This window comes from Copadichromis virginalis, linkage group LG19 (assembly GCF_057382275.1).
Source record: "Copadichromis virginalis isolate Kocher_CV1m ecotype Utaka linkage group LG19, C_Virginalis_male_GT1.1, whole genome shotgun sequence".
NCBI lineage: Eukaryota > Metazoa > Chordata > Actinopteri > Cichliformes > Cichlidae > Copadichromis > Copadichromis virginalis.
Window position 1 is genome coordinate 12,377,891 of NC_140636.1, and position 16,741 is coordinate 12,394,631.

The following is a 16,741-nucleotide window of genomic DNA, read 5'->3' on the forward strand; positions in this document are numbered from 1 at the left end:
GTGTACTCTGTCTCTCGTCCTATGACAGCTGGAATAGGCTCCGGATAGATCTATCTGTTTATAGATAGATGTAATTATAATTTGTGTGTCATATTCACCTTTTCCAGTTGAGTTTAGTACTATGATTAAAAAATAGTCTGTTTTCTGTTACATAAAATGTCTTTTTTAGAGGGTGGCCTCTCAGCAAATCCACTGCTGAACCAAGGCGTTTTAACTCCTCTTTCAAAAGCTACACTTCCTTTACGCCAGCTTTCTATTGATTGACTCCCCCTTGCAAACAGAATGTTTGAACATCAGGCTAGATGACTGGGATGACTATTTTAGTGCTGTTTCCTCTCACAGGAGCTTTGATTATTGCAGTATTATATATTTATGTACATGAGAGAAAACAAGGAAACACAACAAAAGTCCCCCTTTAAAAGGAACCAAGCAGAAACTGACCTTTACAATGTACCTTGTGTGCGCTTGTGTGACATGATGAGTGAAGTGTTTTTCATGCAAGAATACAAAAGTTCTCAGACTTGAGGTCCTCGGATTTGCTCATTCAAAAATTCAAGTAGAATTTGGGAAAACTTTACCTACAAACCTAAAGAACCTAAAGTAATTATGAAACTGGGAATCTCTTCAAAATAAATTATAATAAACATACATGACCATAATGACTCCAGAAACAGGAAAGTTACTTTTTGTCAGAATTACGATTCAGCCTCAGTGACAGTCTGCATACTGTATTACTCCCTGATGTTACTGTCAGGGCCTTAGAAACTTGTTTTCGTCAAACTGGCTTCTTTTTTTGCTTATGTTTCACAGTGAGACTATAACCTGGCAGGACTCAATGCATCATCAACAGCTTGACTGGCAAATGAACTGAATGTGCAAAACACAGAGTGTTGCCTGTTGCCTTTTCTAAAGCGTGCCTTAGCTACAGCACATAGAAGAGATTTAAACAGCTCTGAAGTACAAAGCATTTATGTTGGAGCTCTGCACGACCTGCTGGTGCCAACTGGCTGTGATTTCTTGGGCCACATGAGGTTTGTTCTACCAGATTAAATTCAATAAGTGATACAATTATGACACATAACTTAAAGATTCAGAATGAGAAGGAAAAACTTCCTTTTACTGCAGTACAAGCAAGTTTTTCTTTCTCATTCTGAATCTCCACGGGTGCTGAACACACTGAACCTTTTAATAATCTGGTTAATAATTGGCTCAAATAATAATCTTGTGTTTATGTTTCATCTTTACACAATGTAATCCCCACATATGAAATGGTATAACCTCTAAATAATGTGTGAGGGATAAATTAGAGTCTGGAAGTGAGACAAAAAAAATTGGTTCTTGTCATTCATCTTCAAACGGAATTTAATTTGACCTGCAAAGATAGAAATGGGGAGCCTGGAGAGCCTTGTTTTAATCACTCTATTGATAAAGCTTTACTGAGCTATTTCATCTAACGCTCTCCACTCAAAGAGAGAACACTGTAAAATCACGATCAATGCATCAAAGACCACATACAGGGAATAGTGCAGTATTAGTATGGCAGCTATATCTCTAATTTATTAAATATGCATTAAGTAACTTTGCTATTCATTTGTTTTTATTTCTTATCCGGTTTACTATAACGCAAAATGCATAATTCGTAGCTAAGTAAAAGTAAATAACATTTGTTGCAGAATGATACATAAAGGCAGGTGTTTTGGCGTGGTTGATGACGTCACTGGGAGGTATAAAAAAAGCAAAGGCTTGGTCTCCTGTTCCATTCACGTTTTCTCTACCAAGAAGAACAGAATCCCATCCATCATGAAGAAACTGTGCGTCGCAGTCGTCGGAGTTTTGCTGCTGGCTTTCCATCTCACATCACAGGTCAGTTTGATCCGTGCCTCCTTTTTTTGTTTTGTTTCTTCATACTTTCACCAACCTCATCAACTGTGGCCAACGGAATTTGTTTACGCATGAAACGCTGTAATGGCGCAGATGAGCTAAATGTTCAATTAGGGATCGAGGTTAAAACGTTATGCTTGGAGTGCATCTACGACCTCGTAATTTTAGGGGAAAAGTCATGAATATAAAAATCAGTTTGTCCCCTGCAGAACAGACGGCGGCAATAAGGATACAATGGCAAACTTCTAGAAGTTTCGGGCTAGGTCTTGAACAGAGGCTTTAAAGCGCTTACTTTTTTTTTTTTTTTTTTTTTTTTTTTTTTTTTCAAATCAAAATGGAAACGAAATGACTGAATTTTGATTAACTTTCTCCCTCGCACGTTAAATCCTAGTTTAAAAATGAAATCACCCGGACTGAATCATCTTAATTAAATACAAATGTGTTTCAGGTGGCCCTGGCGAATAACGCCACGAATCCGGACAACACAAACATCACCACCCCGAGCTCCACGGGGGCTTGTTGTGGGGCTACCGCCGCCTTCATGGTGCTGCTCCCCCCGCTGGCTCTGACCGCTCTTCTCCTCCACCGGTCCTGATTGAGTGGACTGACCGCGCTGGACACAAAAGCCAGCACAGGTTACACTGTGGATCCAGTGCTGGCTTAGTCTAATTACACTAATCTCTCAATCCACCCACCCACCCACTCAAAAACAGCCAAAAACGCGTTTTGGAATTACATTTCAAGTGCTGGGTGGGAAAACTTGTCTTAAAAGGCGACGCTCACTTTCAAGCATTCTGCTCTTTCTCTCCTCTGTACTGGCTCTGCAAGGACTCTGAAAACTTTGGCACCACACCGGCCCTTTTACTCCTGCGTGCAGTGGGAGAACACCTCAGACTCGTGTAGTGACCGTCTTTGATTCTGGTTTCATTCGCCTGAACGTGATTTGTAAATGAGCTAAATTGTGACCACTGTACTTTCAGGGTGTGACTTGAACTGTTTATTTTTATGTAGATTAAATAAAGCTTTAAATTGTGAGACCACATGACTCACCATCTCGTTCCTGCTTTGAGTGTTTAAAGTTTTCAGGGTAGACTGTAGAGCCATCAAATTAACACTGAATAAAGTTGGCGAGGCTGAGAATGAAGAGAATCAGATCAAGGGTCCACAACTGATGCAGCTCTGCTTCAAACTCCAAGGCTCTTACTTGGTTTTGGATGAAGGGGAAAGAATACGCTGAAGGGGTGTGGCCTAATTCTCAACTGGCTTTAGCTGCGAGTTTATTTCGGTTTGGTTAAAGCACAAATTACATCTGGAGTGTGTGGGGTACTGCCATTTCAGAAGTGGTTTTCTTCATCCACCATAATCTGGCAACAGTATCTCACAAAGCAAGACGTTGGTGGCATCTTAATAACTGACCAAGAGAAAGTAAATAAATGAAGGGCTGCCGAGGCCTTCCTCCACCTATTGCAGGGGCTTAGCCATAAAGGAGCCGCCTGCTTATCTGTGAAGGTCGGTGGCTGGATGGAATTCACCTGTGCCCCCCCCCCTGATTTGTGTGGGAATTTCCCCCTTTGATCATGAGACAAAGGCCGCATTGTCCAGCTCATTCTCTGCTAAACTCAGATCAGGACCCACTTCAGGTGCTGCAGCTTCAACTGCATAAGCATTTTTCCTTGATCTTCACATTTTCTCATCTTCCTGCTTGATAATCTGAAACCCAAAGAGGCCACATTCACCACCGAGGTGTGACCCCTTAAGTCTCTCATCCTCCCGTTTCTTACCATCTGGAACAAAAGCAGAAACCTGAGTTCAGGTAAAGTGTTTGGTCACTTGTGGGAAAGGTGGGTGAGGGTACATGAAAGAAGGGAGGGGGGGAAAGGTGAAGGACAAGTTTCAGAGTTGAGCCACTTCTCCTGTTCCCAGGCTCTTTCTGAGCAGCAATGTGCACTCAAAACTTGAATGATGAAACAAATGGAAACCTTTGAGGCTGAAAAATGACAAAAACGCGTCAGGACTCAAAGTACTGCTGTTCCTTCAACAACCGGCTCCAAATGTGAGTCTTTTCCCATAAACCCCCATGTTTAAATGTCCAATTTTAGAGCAGAATTAAACATGCTTACAGCCTGGAACAAAAACAAGGTTTTGGTCTTTGGCTTGTTATATATGATGTTAACATTAATTTGTAACGTATCTTTAAGCATCTTTTGTTTAACTCTGTGTGTTGAATACCAATTGTTGGTAAGGTTTGGAAAAGAGTTACCATCAGGCTGACAAAGAAAAGCAGGAAGTGAAACAGTGCAGATGATATCATCAGTGTGATGGCTGCTCTCTGAAGCATGGATTTACTGTTAAAAGTAAGTGAAATTGACACATGTAGGGCTGTAAGTACTTGGACATTGACTCGATTTTTGTCATTTTTCCCATTTATACCTCCACATTGGATTTAAAATCATGCAATAGGTGATTGAGTAACTGAAAAGATCGGATCAGATCAGCAGTTATTGTCTCGCTTGGGAGAAATTTATCTTGGACAAAGAGGGGAAACACGTCATATAAGATAGCACACATACATTCACAGTTTCACCAAAAGCCCGCTCTACTGGTTGGATGTCAGGTTTCTGACTTGGCCATTGAAGAATATCCCATTTCTTTGTACCGAGAAACTCTTGGGTTGCTTTTGCAGCAGGATTTGGGTCATTATCCTTTTTCCCCACGAAGCACTATGAGATAGGTTTTGCACAAAACTTTTTTAATTTTGTGCAACACATTTTAAAAACTGGAATGTTAATGTAATTATGTTAAAAAAAATACACATACTCTGTTCTGGGTGGACTCTGTGATTACTTTTCTTTTACATGCTGTGAGAAGTGACCAGCCTGATGAGTGAAAGTCTTCCTTGTGGAAGTAGGTTTTCCAACCATCTTTTAAACAAGGCATTTCACACCATGATGCAACTGCATTCTGGCAGAGAAAAGCCCCTCAAGCTGCGCCTTAAAAGTGGCAACAGATATGAGAGCTAGAGCCCAGGAACAGAAGGGCTTCACCCACAGTTTGAGCAACCACACAGCCGGCCCAGCTCTTCACCTGAAAAAGAAACCAGCAGAGGGATAATGGTATGATTTGCTATGCAGTTAATTGCACTAATCCAAAACCAAGAAGCTTTTTTTGCTAAATAAAATTCTAGTATTTTATTTGGATGTTACATAGCAATAATTCAGTATAAGAATACTTTATTAATCCCCGAGGAAATTATGTAGTGGTTGTGGTGCTTGTGTGATGCACCCATATTGTGTAAAAATGCAGTTTACTTAAAAAATAGATAGTGCTAGTTGATAACTTAGATTTCCACTCATTATACTAAATGTGGTCACGTCTCTCTTAATAAAGAAAGAAATAATCGTGGCAGCAGCCCAGCAAATTGAGACTTCAAAATGTGAGTCCACAAAACAATTGATGGCCCAGTGGCTAAATCAATGTTTTATATACAGTCTGTTGGTGACTCACAGAGCCACCTTACAATATTGTATTTCTGAATTTGATATTGACCTATAAAAATGTCCCCTCACTACAAATATTAACGAGAAAATAACATACTACACGAAAACCGTAGCCATACAACCTTAAACCACCATTTAACAGCGGTGTGCGATATTTACAGACAGGCAAGCAAGTGCTTCCTCCTCTCACAACCAAATAAGTAAATAAATAATAAAATGAAATAAACTGTTCCTTATATTCTCCAGTCTTTAAAAAGAAAAATTGGTTAGATATTTCCTATATTAGTAGACAATGCCGAGTGGTGGATAATTTTTTTAGAACCACTGCTTTAGCAATAAAACACTATGCAAACACTAGGCCATATGTAAGAATAAGATACCACTCTTTCAACTCATTCATAATAGTGACTGCCACATCTTATTGGACTATTGAACTTCACACATAATGGGCATGAGACTTTAAAAAAAAGCTTTCTGTCGTGCTTTAGAAGGTTAAAATATGTTTTTATGCATAATTAGTGACATTTGGTAAAGAACAGAAGAGGTACACATATGAAGCGATATTTATTCTTCCTCTGAGCCCCCAGCAGCATTATAAACACCCTCTAGTGTCTGGATGTGGAATACTGCTGTATAATAACCAAAATTTATGATAGTTAAAAAATTGTTTTTTTGAAAAAAGTCAACTTTGGTTTAATATTTAACTTAATTAATTCGATTATTCTCATTCTAATCTTACGGATAAAACTAGAAACAAAAGTACAGCTCCATTCAGTATTTTCCAATGACACCACAAAAATGGTTTGCCTTTACCATTTGACTCAGGTAAGGTTTCTGTTAAAAAACAACTAATGGTGTCATCGTGCCCTCTAGTGGTGGCGAGCTTTATAAAACAAAACAAAACAAAATACAGCATGCCTTTTAATATCGCTTTCACACGATGCAAGAGATTACCCTGCAGTATACCCACAATACAAACTTTAGGGGTGCCTGTTTGTATATTTTTTTAATAACCCTAACCCTATTTCCTAATTTATTCCTACAGTTGGCGAAGATGAACTGATTAAAGATCTTATTTTAAGGCTATTGTTTTCATTATTTGTGTTGTTATTCACATTTTCATTTTAGGATACATGAACCTCATCTAAACAATCTGACAGGTCAAATGTATCATTAAGAGTGTAAAACATTAGCAGAAATGAAAACTTGAAGTTCCAGTCTATAGTATCATTTAAAGTTTAATATTGATCTCCACTATCCCATGTCCAGTTCTGCCTCATTAAAGGATGTAGAAACTTATCTTATACTGTGATTACACATATTTTTGAAGTCTAATCATCATAATAATAAATGTGATATATAAGGTGCAAAGAAAGAGGTCCTGTTTGTGACTCTCCTGTGAATGTACAAAATCCTACCACATGATAACAACACTAACCAACACAGTCACGTGTTCTCAGTTTGCTCAAAGTTAAGTCTCGCCAGAAGAAACTGAAGAAATTATTAAATTAGTCTTAGCCCCGCACTTAAATGAGATTGAAATGATTATAATATTTATTTTCTATTTCCCATTATCTGACGTGCTGTGATGCAGGGGTGATTCTAGGATCAGAGATTTTGGGGGTGCTGAGCACCCAGAGAACTGCCCAGCCAGGCAAGATAAACTTTACTCGTCACAATGAGACTTCTTCCCTGTCTCTGTCAGTCCCTGCATCCTTAAATGTCTCCAGTTGTCCCAAGTTCCCTCTGACTGTCTCCTTGGTGCATTTAAACCCCTGTTCCTCCCTGTCCTCATCGTCTGTTGTCTTCATCTCCGTTATCAGTCATCATAATTTTACCATCTCTATGCAAGTCTGCAAATTTCTTTATTAAATCATAAGATTCTTAAATTCATCAAGTCTCTCTGTGCCTGGGTCCTCGTCACAAAACATGACATCACTGTTTTGTACATTTTAACACAATTTAATCCCCACATTTGCAAAACACTTTTTTAAAAGTCTGTGACAAAACCATCAAATCAGATAAAGGTTATTTAAATGCTGCAAAAGAAGAATGGATTGGAATTTAAAACAAACAAACAAAAAAAAACACACACACACACACATCCTAACCTTAATTACTTTACTGGGGGAAAATGATGAATGATGATTATGGTGAGTAAGAAGTAAACTGAGTGCATTTTTTGGACAGAGATTCACTTTTAATGTGTATGTATAATACAATACAGATATATAAAAATACACTCCAAAAATAGAGTCATTGAAATGTACAAAATATTGATAAAAAAATATATATAAAAATGGAGGCAACTTTGCCTATGGTACAATGTATGAAAATATCTTTACTGCAGATACTACTATGGCTCTGCAGATTTATTTCTTTTATTTTAACCTATGTTGCCTCACCTTGAAGTTGGCAAATCTGTCTATCACTTTTTGGTGGTCAACTCTCTCAAGCAGTTTAGCAGTTCATTTTGCCTGTCACTATTCCCTGTCTGTTTTCCTACCTGGTTCTTCCTGACCTTGCCCTTTCTCCTCACGTTCCCCTCTTTCCTCTCTCCCTCTTTGGACTGACAATCATACACAAATAGATTGTATTCAATTAGATGAAAAAATGACATTAATATGAAAAAAAAAATACTATTAAGATCACTAATAAAAAAAAATCCTCTCTCAGTGTATTCTCAACCAAAAGGCAACCAAACCATATGTACATCTAATAAAAGATATAAATATTGAAACACTGATCCAACATTATCCTTTATTGACGGATCATTTGTTCTTACACTTTTACCTGGGTTTAATGTCGGCACATATGACAAAATAACCAGCTTCTCTCATTCCATTTAAAACAGGACAGTGGTAACAACTTTAGGCTACGGACAATTTTAAGTTTTAGATTTTAAATATACATTTCAATGGGAGCAACAGGACGGTCAAATGTCGCTGATTTTACTACAGAGCAGGACTGATTGTAGGGTAGAAAACATCGTGGAAAACACGTTTCCAACACTGCAGGTTACCTGGGTGAATCAGCTAAAAAGAAACATGTTCTGACTCCTACCTAACTATATAAAGAGTAACTGAAGGTTAAATGTAGCTAATATGTCCTGTTTTAAGCCAGGCACTTACACCTCTGCTCCGCTGTGTCTCAGCCACCATGCTCTGGCAGCAAGAGCGCTAGAGCCAGAGTAGGGGAGAGTAGTGATGGGTCGTTCGCGAACGAAATGGCTCTTAGAGCCGAATCTTTGACGTGGACGATGCGAGCCGGCTCCTTATCGCGAGCCGTCACGTGGGTTTGTTTTTCTTTCTCTCAGCCTCTCTCTCGCACTTTTTTTCCGCTTCACTCAGCACGTGAGCCTTGTGCTTTACGCTGGGCAGAGGGGGGAGGGGCGGTAGTTACACTCAGTAGCACAGGAACAGAGCCAGAGAGAGAGAAAGAGAGGCAGGGACAACAACATTAGAAAGGTATAGTAATCATCCACAACTATTTTCGGTTGCAGGTGATAAAGGATTCAGAAAGTTTATTCATGCAGGTCCATATGACAGAGAATGTGCATCTTCTGTTTGTTTTCATATTATAATTTATATTTAATTGTGTTGTGGCTTGTAGTGTTTTGTGTTCTTTTCACTTTAAATTTGTAAAAGGAAAAAGCTGAAAATTTAAATAGTTAAAAGTTGAAATGTGAATAGTTGATTTTTGTATTATATGATTTATTTATTACATTTTATATGGAGTGAATAAATAAAAGTATATTTACGGTGGCCCCAAGAGACAAAGCACATACAAACTTCAAATCACGTATGAACTCTGAAGCATGTACAAACTCCAAAACACGTAAAAACATGTACAAACTCCAAAACACGTAAAAACTCCAAAACACTTAAAAACACGTACAAACTCCGAAGCACGTAAAAACTCCGAAGCACATAAAAACTCAAAACACGTACAAAAGACAACAGAAGTGCTCCAGGATGCTAGGCGCAGTGTTGAGCCTTTGTTATCTTGTGGCTACATAAGCCAGCAAGTACCAACGACCGGATTTGGTGTGTGGTAGTAACAGGTAAATGAACTTTTTTTTAAATTATTTGAATATATATGAGTGCCTGTGTATAAATACACAAACAATACACACATGCTTTCAATTGTGTAATTTAAGTGATCTAGTAGCTCTGCTTTGGAAGTTCAGTTCATGCTAGAAATGTGTTTTGGAGTTTGTACGTGTTTTGTCTCTAGGGGCCACCGCATATATATATATATATATTAGGGGTGCAACGATACACAAAATTCACGGTTCGGTTCGGTTCGATACTTTGGTGTCACGGTTCAATATTTTTTCGATACAAAAAAATGTTCATGCATTTTTAATTTGTCATTTATTAAAATTATAAATATATATTTTAACTCAAAAGTACAGTTTTTGAATTTAACCCTAACCCTTGTGCGTGTTTTTTATTTTGACAGCGAATGCGCACCTGCGGACCACTTATGTGCAGCCCTGGTTATTTAGCTCATCATATTGCAGCCACAGAAATTCTTTTGTCCATGAAACCATAAAGCTGCACTTTCTTTTTGCCTTATAGTCTGATTTGTCATAACTTCTCCGTTTTGTGGTAATCTTTTCTTTGGCTGTCACTTCTTCACCCTGACCTGTCTTATTTGGCTCAGCAGAACTGAAATGCTTTTACACACTCACTCACATAAGCTCAGCGATTCTCTGCACGATCAACCTCTCACATGTTTAAGCTTGCTGCGGGAGATTTCACTTGTCATGTTTGCATAGTAAGCTAACGATTAATAAGACGATGTCAGAGGAATTGGTGCACAAATTATCATCACTCACAGATCAGTGCTGTCGCTCTCTATACACAGTTCGCACGATTGCAAAGTGAAAGCAAAAAAACAAGCGCAAATTCAAACGCGACTTCAATATGTCACATATTGACAGTGGTTCACCGATGCCAATGACATAATTACCCAGCTACATTTCTGAAAGAATGCAAAAGCATTGACATATATTTTTCCTACAATAGCCCGACGGGCAGGGAAGAGATAGATTTTGGTAGCCCGACTGAAAAAATCGCTAGCTCCGGGACGTCGGGCTAGCGATATTGCAAGCCCTGTATCTGATTGAGGAATCACTCATCTTTGGAAAAGAGAGTTTATTACAGAGAAATGTCTCTTTCCAAAATAAAAGCTATACTATCCGCTTCTTCTGGGCTATATTCTCAGCGGCATAAGGAGAATCATGTGCTAACAGCTGTCTAAATGACTCGGCTAAAGTTAGTAGCATGCTTGCTTTTTTTTGTCTGCTTCCACTTGTCTTTGCACTACGATGATGTCGGCGTAAATGTGCAGTCATATTCGTCGTGTTCCCGCTAGTGCTTTCAGGTTAATCTCGTTGAAATGACCTTAACGCCACAACACGGCAAATCTCCGTTAACGAGCTACCGCCGATCGCCCCGTGCATGGGGCTAGACGGCCAACACCTAACTGCGCTAACACACTAGTTCACACCAATGTAATTGAGCATTGCATGGCACATTCAACATACTGTTTTACTTTAGTCCATGACTCGCTTACCTTCAGGGTCATACGTCACATGAAAACCAAAATAATTCCAAACGCCAGATCTGAATGACGTTCAATTTGCCTGTTGAAAGGAGAGCTTAACTTCTGTCTCGCTAGCTTGCCCTGCGCTCTTCCTTCTGACTATGCTGTCTGTGTTGAGCGCTCAGTGGATCTGCGCTCGACAGTGCAGCCTAGGCGGAGTAGTCGAACACAGATTCACTGAGCGCTCAACACAGACAGCATCGTCAGAAGGAAAATTGATAAAATAAATTACAAATGTTGTATTGTTCATACATATGCGTACCGAACCGAAAGCACTGTATCGAACGGTTCAATATCGATACGAATATCGTTGCACCCCTAATAAACATATATAAATAAAACCACTTTTTTTTACGTTAGCAATTCCTTTTGTGCATAATTTTATATTATTGTTAATAATAAATTAATTAAAGCAACAAAACAACCTGAAGAGCCAGTTGGGAGCCGAAAGAGCCTGGTCTTTTTAGTGAGTCGAACCGAAAGAGCCGGATCTCTAAAAAGAGCCGGAAATCCCATCACTAGGGGAGAGGCGAGCTGGAACAAACCATTTTGGGAGGGGGGGGGGGGGGGGGGGGATTATCTATACTTTTGTTGTTAAAATGTTATGTCTCAACCAAATACTGTATGCTTTTTTTTTATTTTTAGTAGTGTGTCACACAAACAACAAATATTGTCAAAACAGTAAGAAATATTGGGGGGTGCTTTGATTCATTTTAGCCCCAAAATGGGCTAAAATCGCTGTGATGTTTTATCTGAAATTGTAAAACATCTGAACAATCATGATCCAAAACGGATAATATTCAAATATTAATTTTGAGGAAACTGCACCATGTTTTAGTTTCTTCTTTTCGTTTTGTCTTTTGATGAAATGGAAATGTTAAGTTTCGTTTTTCATTCGTGACCTATAAAAACAGGAAGTGTGCCGCTCTGACCGTGTCAGTGTTAGGGTCATGGAAGCAGTACCACAAGAGCAACGGAGAAAGCGGAACTCCGTAAACATGCGTGTCGGTGAGTATTTTAATACACGTATTACTTTAAAATAACTATACTCATGTGTTTAATGGTGTGACGGTGCCATGATGATAGCTAATGTTAGTGCTGATGTGAGCTTTGATGTTGTGTTTCAGGGACGATCGCTGCTGTTGCAGGGGGAGCAGGTAAGGCTTTGGACGGTCTGTGTGGTCACCGGGGTTCAACCTACCCACGGTATCTCTCTGTTATGTTGATCCACTACCCTGCAGTCAGGAGAAGCGGTCACACAAAGCTGGGTGTCGGCTTGATAAGCTAACCCAGGGCTTGATTGGGGCTGACGCAAGGATGGATTTTGGCAGCATGTAAACAATTTGCCACCAACACGGAAAAGAAAAATGTTAAGGAATAAAGTGAAGTGTAAGAATATAGATTTATTACTGATGCGCATCAGGGAAAGCACCAAAACTTTAGAGTTTTGAAAAACTTTAGTCCGTCCTACTGTCTGCACTCCGAGGTCTGAGGGATTTTCTATGAATAGTGACGCTATTTTCAGAAAACTGAGTAGTTAGCAGGCGTTGTTTCATACCTGCTGATCGTTAATCATAACTTGAACCCTGTGTGCGCCATTGTAATTACAATGTAATTACACACTCTCACACTCTGCTGTGTTCAGTATATGTATAATGTTTTTAACCTCTTCATATTTTTTGTATAGTTTTCTCTTTCTTTGTAAAATCAGCCCTTGAGCTGCCAGCACGCTTACACTTCCCAACAGCACCAGCCCTTTTACGTGAGCGAGCAGGGTGAACCCTGGATACACTCAGTTTCTTTGATAACAGCTTCATGTGACCACTTATCTGGATCAAATCCAGATAACTGAAAGATACCAGCAACCTTATTTTAACATGTAAAGTGAGCCCAGGATAAGATGTAATCCTGCCTCGTACCTCAGGCCTCTGCTTATATAAAAACGCCATTGTAATTACAATGGCGCACACAGGGTTATGCTCTGAAATGAAATATAGAGATCGGTATGCATGAAATCACCACCTACTGACCAATACATCATCCAGACAATAGGGTTCATAGAAAGTCCCTCAGACCTCTGTGTGTGGACAGTAGGAGGATCTAATGTTTTTGTGTTCGTTTTTCCCTGATGTCATTAATAAATGTAGATCTTTAGATACAACCTTATTGCTTCCAACAGGAAAAATTACATTATTATTGTTGCAATAATACATGATTGTGAAACAGGACAGAAACTTGTACTTGCTGACCTTGATTATAATCATCAGGTTCTCCTGTGCCTCACAGACAGAACTGTGATATTGAATCTTTTAACTTTTCCTGGCTTCAAATAGGCCAGACTTTATTCATATAATGTGTATTTTCCAGTCATGCTGTCCAAAGAGCTTAGAGGGCACAAACATTCATACAGCACTTTTAATACTAAACTACTGTAAAGTACTTTTTTCCCTCTCACACACTCTCACACTCTGCTGTGTTCAGTATCTGTATAATGTTTTTAACCTCTTCATATTTTTTGTATAGTTTTCTCTTTCTTTGTAAAATCAGCCCTTGAGCTGCCAGCACGCTTACACTTCCCAACAGCACCAGCCCTTTTACGTGAGCGAGCAGGGTGAACCCTGGATACACTCAGTTTCTTTGATAACAGCTTCATGTGACCACTTATCTGGATCAAATCCAGATAACTGAAAGATACCAGCAACCTTATTTTAACATGTAAAGTGAGCCCAGGATAAGATGTAATCCTGCCTCGTACCTCAGGCCTCTGCTTATATAAAAACTTTTTACATGGCATATCATTTGTAACAGTCACACTGATGCTGGTGTTCTCGTCCATGTGCAGTCGGTGCAGTGGCCTTGGCTCCTGTTGCTCTGGGGGCCGTAGGTTTCACCTCAGCTGGAATAGCTGCAGGCTCCTACGCTGCAAGCATGATGTCTGCTGCTGCGGTGGCTAATGGAGGTGGAGTGGCAGCAGGAAGTATGGTGGCTGTTTTACAGTCAGCAGGTAGGCTTGTCTGACTTTACTATAGTCTCATTAATAGTGCTGTACACATTCACTTTATTAGGAACCAAAGCAAAGGTGACCTTTGCTCCTGTTGGTGGTGACCAGTATATGGCTCGTAAAACTCTGGCTACTCAGGGACTGAAATACAAATGACTGATAACATATTTACAAATGATTCAGCTTAAAGTCTATTTACAGACTTAAATGGAGACGGCCTTAGTGTCAATAAGATCAGTTAATTGTTCCAGCCTGTGTTGTGTTACAGGACTAAGCTTGTGGTGCGATTAGACTAAGGACTATAATCCTGCCACACTTTGAACTCTTTTATTATAAAGTGTAGTTTTATTGCCCTTGCACTGAGTATTGTCCACATATACAGACATCACATTTTGGGATGTCTGGACCAAAATACTAAATCTTGCTCTACAAGGGCCTGATATCTGCTTTCGAGGACATTATACTGCCACTGTTCTATCAAAATTTAAAATGAATGTCCTCATATGTGGACATATGTGGATCTCATTTTTCTCAGAAACAAAAATTCGGTAAAAAAAAATCTGGTAATTCTTTGTTTTTAAATTCATCAGGTCCCAATCAACCCAAATAGCAAAGAAAAATGAAAAATGCATGCCATGAAGGAGTTCGGGTCTTAGGAGGTTAAAAGGGACTTGAACATGAGTGTGCAGCTGGCAGAGCCACAGAAAGGACATGTTGCAGTTATGTCAACACTGACCCAGTTCTGATAAGTTTGCCAATAGTTTTGAATCCATGCCGCAAAGAACTGGGGCTGTTTTGAGAATCAAGAACCGTGTATTAGTGTACAAGCCATAGGACATTGTTTAGTTTATGAAATCTGACACCACTGAGGGGGCAGTGATGCCACAATTAGGTAGCAGTCAGTACAGTTAGTTTGATTCCTGATAAAGTTATTGGCAATCTCAGCTGCTTGACTTGGAATATTTGTCCTCATTCCTCCCAAAGGTGCAGCCGGGCTGTCGGGGGCTGCCACTGCGGCTGTGGGCGGTGTTGGAGCTGCTGCAGGAGCAGGACTGAAATGGCTAGGAGGTCTCATTTTCAAGGACAAAGAAGACGATGAAGACGATGAAGACAAAAAGAAGTAAAGTAAAAATTTAAATGATCTCACGTGGAAAATTTTAATGATATTTGTTGGCACAAGATATTAAACAAGAGTGAAGAGTTGTCATTTTTAAAGATGTGCTGTACATTTGTCGCTCTTACAGCTTTGCCACTGATCATTTCAGGTGTAGGAATGGAAACTCGCCATACCCGAGGCTCCCTGAACTGTCCTCACACTTTGCCTGAAGGCTGTGGATTCTGATGGTGTCATTCTGATCATTCCTTTTGTGCCTCTGGGTGACTTTTTCTGTGCACGCTGGTATAATATTAGTGAACTACATATGACTGAAAAGCATGACTGTTTTTAAGCAAGTGTGGATTTTTTTTTCTCCTACATTTTCTAAAATTTGTATCTCAATCAATGATCTAATTGCAGGAAATCCTAATTCTAAAATTCTGAATGGTGTTGTTGCCACTGTCCTCACTAAGATAAAGCTAAACTTTGGTAAGAAAGTCTGGTTAAATTCTTTTAACATTCAGTTATTTGGATTTCCTAAAACCTTCTACCCATTTCCATAATCCTGCCTGCAGATCAGCTCAGTGCATCAACTATGAGAAAATTTTCTTTGGAAAATATTGTAAACTGTCTAGAAACTCTTCATTTATTTACTTTAGTCTTTAACAAGAGCATTTTGACCAGTTTCAAACATCTTCACCTCTCTGCACTTCTTTCTGGCAGTAGAATTGTTAAATGTTATTCCTTACTACAGTTAGCTAACTATTTATTATTAGCTCAAAATGACAAGTGGTTGAGGTTTTTTTTTTTTTTTTTTTTTTTAAGAATCATTGTTTTATGTTTAAAATACTTTGCGAACACTTCATTAAACATAAAACTGCATTTATTTTTTGGCAAATTCTATGTAATATATCAAAAATAAAAGTATTTATTCTGCAGTAATCGGTGTTACATGGATCAGTATTACTGCTGCAGGTGATATTGTTAACTATCAGTGTCTACAATGAGATTAAAAATTAATGAAAAATTAACCAAACAGCTGGTTAAATTTTCTACAAGTGATTTCTCAGAGATGTTGGTCTGAAAGTGCTGATGGAGGCTACAGCTGTTCAACTTGCCTGCCTTATGAAGTCATATATGACAGGGGTTCCCCTCTCCATCATCACAGCTTTTATTACTAATGTGCTAAATAAGTAAAAAAAAAAAAAGGTTCATATATCACACGTGTTGGTCCAGGTCTTTACGAAGATAAAACTAATTATGATGATAAATAAGGGTACTTGTTTACTTGCTAATGCTAGCTTTGTTTCCACGCAATACACAACTTGTAACTGATCTCAGGGATTTCCACAACATGGATTTATGCACAAACAATCAGCTACAAGCTGCTGTCCTCTTAGCTTGACAAGATCCAGCCATGATTAACTGGGCACAGATGTTGATTAGGACACCTACCATATATTGATTTCAGTAGCTCTATAATCAAGCAGTGTCAAGTCTACTTTCAGAGACAATAGCCAACTGTGGCCATAGGATGGCAGTGATGTAAAGGATGGACGCAGACAGTCATGAGTACAGCTTTATGACAGAATGCTGTTTGCGCTGAAACAAGAGTGATTGCTTTACTTTGGTATACTTTAACTGATGTCTGTT

At 39.0% G+C, this 16,741-nt stretch overlaps 1 protein-coding gene and 1 long non-coding RNA gene across 2 annotated transcripts; both read left to right on the forward strand.

The window, feature by feature from the left end:
• The first annotated feature begins 1,678 nt into the window (after positions 1-1,678).
• On the forward strand, positions 1,679-2,919 carry LOC146685615 (uncharacterized). Its single transcript, XR_014916775.1, has 2 exons — positions 1,679-1,863; positions 2,330-2,919. It is a non-coding gene; the product is annotated as an uncharacterized LOC146685615 (long non-coding RNA).
• A 5,857-nt stretch (positions 2,920-8,776) lies between these two features.
• On the forward strand, positions 8,777-16,026 carry LOC146685616 (interferon alpha-inducible protein 27-like protein 1). Its single transcript, XM_085442690.1, has 6 exons — positions 8,777-8,845; positions 11,906-11,999; positions 12,119-12,148; positions 13,834-13,995; positions 14,977-15,112; positions 15,258-16,026. Exons 2-6 carry the CDS (start codon positions 11,942-11,944, stop codon positions 15,316-15,318), a joined length of 447 nt encoding a protein of 148 aa, XP_085298816.1. The 5' UTR covers positions 8,777-8,845; positions 11,906-11,941; the 3' UTR covers positions 15,319-16,026.
• The last annotated feature ends 715 nt before the right edge of the window (positions 16,027-16,741 follow it).